Source organism: Psammomys obesus, unplaced genomic scaffold (genome assembly GCF_907164565.1).
Source record: "Psammomys obesus unplaced genomic scaffold, mPsaObe1.curated_primary_1811, whole genome shotgun sequence".
Taxonomy (NCBI): domain Eukaryota; kingdom Metazoa; phylum Chordata; class Mammalia; order Rodentia; family Muridae; genus Psammomys; species Psammomys obesus.
This window is the reverse complement of record NW_026595981.1, coordinates 3699479-3709015: the sequence shown is the minus strand read 5'-3', so window position 1 is coordinate 3709015 and position 9537 is coordinate 3699479. Positions and strand designations below refer to the sequence as shown.

General features: G+C 51.6%; 1 protein-coding gene across 1 annotated transcript in view; it reads right to left on the bottom strand.

Annotated features, from left to right (window-relative positions):
* Positions 1-9537, bottom strand: part of Sez6 (seizure related 6 homolog) — a 38106-nt gene that overhangs the window by 3281 nt on the left and 25288 nt on the right. Inside the window, exons 5-12 of the mRNA XM_055619548.1 lie at positions 8006-8093; positions 5030-5277; positions 3119-3287; positions 2855-3021; positions 2125-2319; positions 1758-1896; positions 1471-1667; positions 767-961 (exon numbers count right to left, since the gene is read on the bottom strand). Of these exons, the coding sequence (XP_055475523.1) occupies positions 767-961; positions 1471-1667; positions 1758-1896; positions 2125-2319; positions 2855-3021; positions 3119-3287; positions 5030-5277; positions 8006-8093 (1398 nt within the window). The remainder of the gene's footprint in view (positions 1-766; positions 962-1470; positions 1668-1757; positions 1897-2124; positions 2320-2854; positions 3022-3118; positions 3288-5029; positions 5278-8005; positions 8094-9537) is intronic.

Sequence of the window (9537 nt, the reverse complement as noted above, 5' to 3'; positions counted from 1 at the left end):
CTTTCTTTCTTTCTTTCTTTCTTTCTTTCTTTCTTTCTTTCTTTCTTCCTTTCTTTCTTTCTTTTCTTTCTTTTCTTTCCAGTACTGGAAATGATGTTAGGATGTCACGAATGCCAGGTGGTACTCTAGCACTGAGCTACATCCCCAGCCTTTTTGGATCTTCACTTCATTGTGTGTGTGTGTGTAATTTATGTGTACCGCATGCATTTAGATGCTCACTAAGGTTAGAAGACGATGTTGAGTCTGCTGGAATTGGCTATAGGAAGCTGTGAACTGCCTCATGTTGGGGCTGGGAACCAAAACTAGGTCTTTGGCAAGAACAGTTAGACCTCAGCCACCAGCCATCTCCACCCCACCCCCCTTTTTGGAGATAAATGTCTCACACTGTACCTCAGGCAGTCTTCAAACTCCTGATCCTCCTGCCTCAGCTTCCTGAATGCTGAGATCACAGGCATGTGACACACCATGCCTGACTGTGCTACCATTTTGCTGATGTAATTTTTCCCCATTCATTAAGGTCAGCAAAGCCATTGATTCCTTCCCACGCAGTAGCGTCAGCAAGCACTGCCTGGTCATCAGTCAGCCAAGAGATGCTTGTAATACTTATCTGGAAGTCCTGTGACAATGGATCATCCCATTTCACAGACAAGGAAATGGAGGGATGCGTTAGAAGAACAGGATGCTAGCAGAAACAGGGCCAGTGCTAGACGTACTGTCAGAACCTAGGAGGCAGGCTGGGAGAGCCCATGGGGACAGGCACACTCACCCCTCTGGCAGGAAGGCAGGTCCTCACTCCAGCTTAGGTCCCACTGGCACATGAGAACACTGGATCCCACCACCTGGTAGCCGGGGTAGCACTGGTAGGTGACCACTGTGCCGTGCACCAGCTCAGGCTGTGATGGGTTCTTCCAGCCATTGGGGATCTCCGGTAGCTCCGGACACGTGTCATTGCGGGGCACCTCTGGGGACACAAGCAGGCCATGCAGCCCCTCAGCCAGCACCAAAGTCGCTGTGCTAGTGCCAACCCTGAGGTTCCTTTGGTTCTTGCAGATTCTCCTGGGACTAGGCTAGACAGAACCGGCTCAGTGACTCATCCTCTGTTCCCAAGTCCCCCCTTCCCCCCTGTCCCCTGACATCACTGGGTCTCCAAGGTTTCAGGGTTGTCATCTTGGTGTTGGCTCTGCTCTCAGAAGCTCTTGTTCAGTCCCTCAGGCCCCAGAGAGGGGCGAAAGCAGGGTGAGGGAGAGCATCACTTCCCTTTGCCCAAGGCTGTCAGGAAGGAAGGCACCAACACTTTTCTGTAGCTCCCTGTTTTTGTAAAGAAGTTCTTCCTGCTGCCTCCCAGATCTCTCTTCCTCTAACAGGCTCCTGGTGATACTTGGGGCCTTCCCAGGTTTCCCTTGTCTGAAAGGGCATCCCGGCTCCTTGTTGGCCTGCACTCTTTGACTTGCTAGGCAGGGACAAACTCACCAAAGAAGTGGATGACAAATCCCTGCTGGTAGCCCAGCACGGAGGTCCCAGGGTCTGACTGGAACTGGATGGTGACATCAGCCATGGAGGTAAAGAGCTTGAAGTGGCCACGGGGCCCTGAGTACTGGCCCAGGACTCGGGCTGTCAGGTCATCCCCATCGTAGATGGTCAGTACGTCCCCAGAGCCTATGCGCAGCCTGTAGAGGAGGAAGATCAGGGCGGCAGGACGGGCTGGGGGAGGCGCCCAGGATGGGCAGGAGCAGGCTCGCCTGACCCGAGGCACTCACACTCGGACGTCCAGCATGATGCGCTTGTCCTCCTCCACGTGTACACCCCAGATGCAGTCCTGCCCCCGGCCATAAGGCTCTGGCCAGTTTGGAGAGAGCACCACGCCTGCAGAATCTGTGATCTCCCCGCTGCACACGGCTGCAAGGAAGGGGAGCCCGGGAAGGCGCATTCTCTCCACTATGGTGTCCTGGGGCTGCCACCTGCCCGAAGGAATGCCCCGCCCACTACGAGTGGACCCCAGCTCCGCCCTCTAGGGGAAATACCAATCACACCTAACAGGGCCTCTGGCCCCTGGCCCTGTGGCTGGCTCCTGAGCACCCACCCAGCTTGCCGCCCTGGCAGGCCCACCCACTGGTGCCCGCTGACCTCGGCAGGCTGGCTCTGTCTCATTCCACTGGGGGTCGTGGAGGTCGACACACTCGATGATGATGGAGCCCTGCTCCAGGGTGTAGCCAGGGTCACAGCTGAACTCCACGGTGGTACCCACAGGGTAGGAGGGTGCGCTGCTGCTGAAGTTGCCGTATTTGACAAAGGGCTCATAGCAGTGCCCTTGCTGGAAGGCTGTGAACCACAGTGCCCAACCCAGCTCAGCCTCCACTGGGAAAGGCCAGAGGTCAGGCGTTCTCCCACTTCTCTCCTCAGGACAAATGCATATCCTGGGCTTGGAACAGGAGGCAGGGGAACAGGGCATCCAACCCTATTGTGGTCAGGAAGCCATCTTAAATAACCATTGTATTCTTAACCATTGGCTAGTTTAGTGCTTAGCATACAAAAGGCTCGCAACAATTGTTTGATGAGTTAATGAGCACAAGGCTGTACGCGTGGGTCTAGTGTGTCTCTTGCAGCGGTCCCCCCCCCCCCCAATGTTGAAGCCTGTTTTGCTTTTTTCTTTTTAAACCCGAAGAATTCACTCTCTTGGGCCAGAAATCTGTGGCCCAGGCAAAGGGCTCCTGGAAAGATGGGATGGGGATCGTGGACTGGAGAGAAGGGGCAGGGAGCGGGTGCCAAACTTGGAAAGAGTGAGGGAATGCAGTCGGAGACGTTAAGGGGATGGGAGAAAGAGCCTAGCGGCCCGGTTAGGCTCCAGCAGGCTCACCCTCGTAGCGGAGGGCCATGCCTGCAGCTGCCCCGCTGCTATCTGTAGTGAACTCCACAAAGAAGTGTCTGCCGGAGCTGAGCAGGCCCTCAATGGGCAGGTATTCCACCTCATAGGAGTCGTACACCGGTGGGGCCTCCACGTTGTTCCCATTGCGGATGATGAGCCTGCGCCGGAAGAGCGGCAGCTATGCGGCTGGCGCCCCCTCCCCCAACAGGGCATCGCCAGGTCGGGCGCTCCCCTTCGGGCAGTCCAGCCTCTCACCTGTCGTCATCTTCTGCCAGGGAGACCTTTTCAAAGTGCAGGTGCAGCCGCTGGCTCTCCGGCGCCTCCAGCAGCCAGTGGCAGGTGAGGTTATTGCTGTAGTTGCCCGGGAAGCCAGGAGAGACGATGCGGCCGGTGGTGGCGTTTCGAATCACTCCGCCACAAGCCGCTGTGGGTGGCGATGGACCGGCTTGGTCTCTACACTTGTTCGAAGCAGCCTCCCAAACCTCTTCCCCATCCCAGCCTCGTACCCTCTGCAGGGCAATAGGGACTTTGTCTGGACACCATCTTTGCCGTGGTAGCTCTGAAAACCAGCCTTGCAGTCCAGACGCCGCAGCCCCAAGCAGCCCAAACTTCAGAATCTCACCTACTCACCATCCGCATCTCTGAGCCCTTACCTGTAGCTTTCTTGACTGTGAGCAGAGCAGCTACTGCCTGGCTTCACGCAAGCCTTTCTTCCCTCTACTGACCGGCTCTGATTCCCCAGGCTTCCTCTCTAATGTTAAAGCTCTTACGTTAGACTCTGCCTTTCTTGGATATAGCTGATACTTTTAGGCCACTCTGTCCATCCTCCTCTCCTTGTTTTCTTGTGTTCTTCTTCTCTCCTTCCCTCCTTCTCTTTTTCTTTATTTTATTTTATTTTTACCTCAGGGACTCCAAGCTGGCTTGAACTTCTGATCCTCCTACCGCCATCTTTTATAAGAGATGTCTTATACTTCCTCTTTCTTATTTATTTATTTATTTATTTATTTATTTATTTATTTATTTATTTATTTTTATTTTTTTGGTGTTGGTTTTTCAAGACAGGATTTCTCTGTGTAGCCTTGGCTGTCCTGGACTCACTTTGTAGATTGGGCTGGCATCAAACTCACAGATATCTGCCTCCCTGAGTGCTGGGATTACAGGTGTGCACCACTGTACCTGGGTTCTTTCCTTCCTCCCTCCCTCTCCTCCTTCTTCCTTCCTTCCTTCCTTCATGTCTCTTTTTCTTTCTTTCTTCTCTCTGAAGACAGGGTTTCACTGGAACTTGCTATGTAGACCAGGATGACCTTGAACCCAAAGACCCACCTGCTTCTGCCTCCTGCGTGCTGGAGTTAAAAGATGTGCCACCGCACCTAGCCTTTCGTGTCTCCCCGTGTAGCCCAGCCTAGTACGGAACTTGCAGTCAGTCCTCTTGCTTAGCACCTACACTGCTGAGATGACAAGCATGTCGCCATGCCCTGCTACTCTTTCCTTGCTTCTTAAAATTAAAACTAATTTTCTGGCTTGCCTAGCATGATAACAGGCCTTGGATTTGAAGCCCAGAACATACATAAAACAGTTCAGCCATCTGTTTGGGTCCGTCCCTTAGCTGGGACCCTGTTGGGACAGAGACCGTGTCTTTCAGGGAAGGCCTAGAGTTGGTTTTCGATGTTGGATGAGCAAAATGAATGCATGGATGTGGAGAAGAGGCAGGACAGTCAGGGCTGATTCATGCCAGGTGGCATAAGATACCTTCTGTAGTAGCTCTCCAGACATCACTATACTGTCATTCCTTGACTGGCTGCTAAGGAATGCTCAACACTGACCCCTCTGGCCTGGAACTGCCTTTTTTTTTTTTTTTTTTCTTCAAGAAAGGCTGAGCTGCTTGTCTGGGCCCAGCAGTGGGGGCTTCTGGGCCATTCAACCACAGAATTCATAGAAGGTTAGGGGGCTGAGGAGATGCCTGAGTCAAACAGCGGTTCTTCCCCCAGAGCCTCGCAGTTCCACAGTAAGAAATGTAGGTTGCCTCAATACCACTGAAATGCATGACCATCTTTTAGCTTCCTTATAGAAAATAACTGAAAGTCCCAGACAGCAACGGAGATCAGAGATGACCCCCACTTTGTTCCTCTCTTTGGCAACGAGCCTCCTCTGTAGGGACCCACTCACCAATGCAGACAGGCTCTTGGGAGTCCCAGAAGGGCTGGGTGGCATTGAGACAGGTGAGGAAACTGGCACCCTTCAGCTGGTAGCCGGTGGCACAGTGGAAGTGGGCACTGCCTCCTGGGTGGAGGCTGGTGACAGTCACATCACCATAAGCTGGACGTCGGGGAAAGTGGCAGCTCAGAAGATAGGCTATGGAGAGAGAATGGGTGACAGTGAGGAAGGGGAGGGCCTTCCCAGCCTGCTCCAGGTGTCTTTGGGCTCAGAGGAAGCATTGGAAGTTTCCCAAAAGCCTTCCCTTTGCTTCCTTGTAGAGGGTAGGGGGCGTTGGTTAGCAGAACAGCAGAGAACTGGGAGCTTGAAGACAGGTTCTGATTCAAGTCCAGTGACACACTGGGCAGCCTACTTAAGCTTTCTCTCTGTGTTTCTTTACCTCCTCCTCTTCTTTCTTCTCCTTCTCTTTCTTCTCTTCCTCCTCTTCTTCTCCCCACCCCCAACTTTGTACAGCCCTGGCTGCTCTGGAACTTGGTCTGCAGACTAGGCTACTCAAAACCAGAGATTCACCTGCCTCTGTCTTCCAAGCATTGGCTGTTTCCTTGCTTCTTAAGTGAGCTTGGAAATGCTTGCTAGGTGTGAAGGCACACATGTGGCCTCTGGGGTACTGAAGCCAGAGAGTCTTGGGTTCAAGGTCAGCCTAGGCTATGTTGTTAGGCCATGTCTCAAAATCAACCAAACAATGAAACCAAACCATTCGGAAGTTGACACCAGCTGATAACAAATCTTCTAGAAGTCTTGGTGTATATAGCTCAGTGGTAGAATATTCCCCTATGTTTGAGCCTCATTGCTAAAAGAGAAATATTATAGATGACTTGTAGCCATTATTTTTCCTGTAGGAAGCAAACAAGAATTTCAGGAGAGACTGAAGTCAGACAGCGGAGGTCTCCTTGGTATTCCCAGAGAAGTTTTACAAAGCTTAATGGCAGCACTAAAGGCCTCTTCGTTTGTTTTTGAAAATTTTCTTCTATTTTTGAAATTATAATGTAATGACATCACTTCTCATTTCTCTTTTCTCCATCCAATCCCTCCTACATACCCCTCCTTATTCACTTTCAAATTCATGACCTCTTTTTTATTAATTGTATAAGTATATGCATATATTCTTTTTAAAGGTTTATTATTATTTTAAGCTTTACTTACAATATATTCTAAGGTTTACTTATTTATGCTTATGAGTGCTCTATTTGCATGTATGCTGGCATGACAGAAAAGGGCAATCAGATGGTTGTGAGCTACCATGTGGTTGCTGGGAATTGAACTCAGGACCTCTGGAAAAGCAGCCAGTGCTCTTAACCACCAAGCCATCTCTCTAGCTCCTACATATGTATTCTTAAATATGACCTGCTCAGTCTGTATAATGTTTCATGTAGGTATGTTTTCAGGGCTGACCATTTGGTCTTGGAGAACCAATTGCTGTGTTCTTCCCTAGGGAAGACTATTTCTCCCTGCTCTCGAAATCCCTTTATTGTGTAGGGTCGAGGCGGTCTTTGCCTTATCTGCTTTGGCTTATCTATTGTTGTCCTTGTTCAATTCATGTTTAGACAGTCATGTTGGTGAGGCTTTATTAGTGTAGCTTCTAATAACACTAAGAGACACAGTCAGTAGGCCAGCAAAGGACTTTTAAAGACATTGGGATGGGTGTGAGAAAGCCACACTCAGTTTCTTGGAAGCTGAGGGTGGGATTAGCCACTCTGGGAATCCTGGTAGCTTCTGCAGGTGTCATACCGTTTATGACCACATTGTGGCAGCAAATCCCATAAAATTGCCTGGTAAACCCCAACCCTTAGGCTAACCCCCAGAAAAAGCTTATAAACAGGGAGTCTGGCTCCGGTCTAAGAGGTAGGTACAATGCCTGGAGCAGACAAGGAGAAAAGTGAAGAGAAGGCGTGGCTATGTCTCTGCATGCCTTTATGTGAATAGAAAAAGGGACTGCCTTTGGACAAATGAGTTCCCAAAGCTTGAGGTCAGCTGTGACTCAGTTGGGAAGCTTTTCACACCTGTCTTTTTGCTAGTTACTATGTGAAAACAAGAAGAGAGGCTTGAGGGTATGACCAAGAAGAGGCTAGTTGTGATTGGCAGGTGATAGAGGGCAACACTTAGGAGATGGGTTCTGGGGTAGATCCCCTGGGTTTGAGAGCAGCCCCTGGTGCCTGCTGTGCCACCTTGGGTAGGCTACCTTTTCCTCGCTTTCTTTGTCTAACCGGTGAGCTAGAGTACTTCACCCAATGCTGGGGGCGAGAGGTAGGGCCTCACACAAAGCACACACCTAGCCCCCCACCCCACCCCGAGCTGGCTGTTAACATTTGCAGTCGTGAGGACTACCATCCTACATTCGCTGTGCTTTCCAGCTCCTGACGTGCCTTCACACCCTTCACACCCTTCTCACTCAGCACCTACAATATACTTGGAAGAGGGAGGGTAGGGTGGGAGCCATTAGCCCATTTAATGATAAGGAAAGCTGAGGTTGGGAGAGACTGAGGTTCAGAGAGCCCGTGAACCTTCATCATACTGCAAGTGTTTGGTAGGGTAGGGATTTGAGTTCCTGGCTCTCCATGCCCTCAGCCTCCTACCTGGCCCCAGTTAATATGGAACCCTGGCCTGAGGAGTCCGAGAGACCTGAGAGTAACAGACAAGGCTGGCCTTGGAGGTTGTTCAGCGTGTCACTCACTCCCCCTGGGCTAGGCTAGGGAGGACTATACCCCATAGATGGGTGAGGAGCTGTCACCCTGGAAGCCATAGGCCAGGTGTCAGACTCAGCACCTGCACTGTCATCTTCTCTGTGAGTCCCAGCACAACCTGGGAAGGGAGTGGGCTGGGATGACGTGAAAGCAGGAGGCTGGTGGCATTGAGAGGCGCCCCCAGACTCCATCATGGGTAAGTGCCACTTCCCAAGATGAGCTTCCTCCTATTGCCATGACAACCAACCGTTCCCAGGGAGTCTGCACCACCACAATCTGTTGAGTTATTTTCTTGCTGGCGGCTGTTGCTAGAGCCAAGTCCAGTGCCAGGAATACTAGGACGGAGAGAGGAGGAGCCTATCAGACAGGCTGCCTTCCCACCCGGACTGGGCCTGGGCCAGAGGAATCTATTCAGCCACAAGGATGTGTGGAAGCTGATAATCGTGACCTCCTTCATCAGCTTGGACATGGCCTGCACGGAGATGTGGTTCCCAGGCCCTTACTCACTGTCCTGGCACCCTGTCTCTCCAACCCACGAGAAGTGCCTGTGAGCACACGCTCCTCCTGTTCCCATCTCTGGGATCAGGGCTAATTACAGTCTATAATTAGGGGAATTACACTCATTAAGGAAAGAGCTGATCATTGACAAAAACTGGGCAGAGGAGGGAGGGCTTCTGGGACAAAGAGGCAGAGCGGGCCAGCTCTCCTAGTCTCTCTTAGGGATCTGCTCCCCCTTGATAGGCCTCTGGCCCCATTGCATTCTGCCACTTTTGTCTGGCAGCACAAAGAGGGAACTGGAGTTTTGTGCAAAGGAATTTGCTGCAAGAGAAAAGGTTACTGTGGCATGAAATTATGCCTGCTGCTGAGGGGGATTGATGAGCCATTAGGGAGGCTGGAGGGGGCCGCCCAGATGGTCATCCCTGCCCCAGGTGGGGACCTGCCTCTGCTGAGGGCCTGAACAGCCTCTGCCTACCACTAGGGTTCCTGCTGTCATATACCAGGCTGCCCCCCCAGTCTGGGTGGCAAAGCCTTGACAAGGTGAGTAGACAGGGTCGGAGCATTCCTATCTCCAGAGCTCTTGCCCACCGTCAGCTCTTCCCCCCCTACAGAGCTGCCGAAGTGGTCTGTGCCATTGCAAGACAATGCCTTAATTGTTCCTGCCAATTATTTCCCTATTAGCGTTTCCAGGTCTTGAATTAAAGTAAACCTGTGCAAAGGATGGAGGTGACTTCCAGCCCAGGAAGGGGATGGGCAAGAAGGAACGCTACCGGGGAGACGGCAGCTTTGCCTTCCTCCCTCATCCTGCAAAACATACAACATTAATTTCCTGAATGGAGGGCATGCTAATCACTTTTTGTTTAATCCAAACTGTAACTTTGTGGTATAGATAGTTCAGCCTTATTTTACAGCAGGGAAGCGAGGGTCAGAGAGTGATGGCCTCTGAAGAGCGGAGAAGGGAAAAGAATGCGTAGACAGCAGTGGGAAAGCAGCTCCAGCCCTTCTGTAAACATTCCTTTCTGCTGGCATGGCAGCCCAGGCCTGGACTCTAAGCTCAGGCTGAGGCAGGAGCGTTATAGTGAGTTTGAGGTCAGCCTGAGCCACAATACAAGACAATGGTCGGTCAGAGGGCTTGTCGGGGAAAGGTGTCCACTGCCAAGCTTGACGACCCCTGAACCTACATAGTAAAAGGAAAAAAACGACTCCTGCCCAGTTGTCCTCTGAGCATCACTAGTCTGTGTGTGTGTGTGTGTGTGTGTGTGTGTGTGTGTGTGTGTGTGT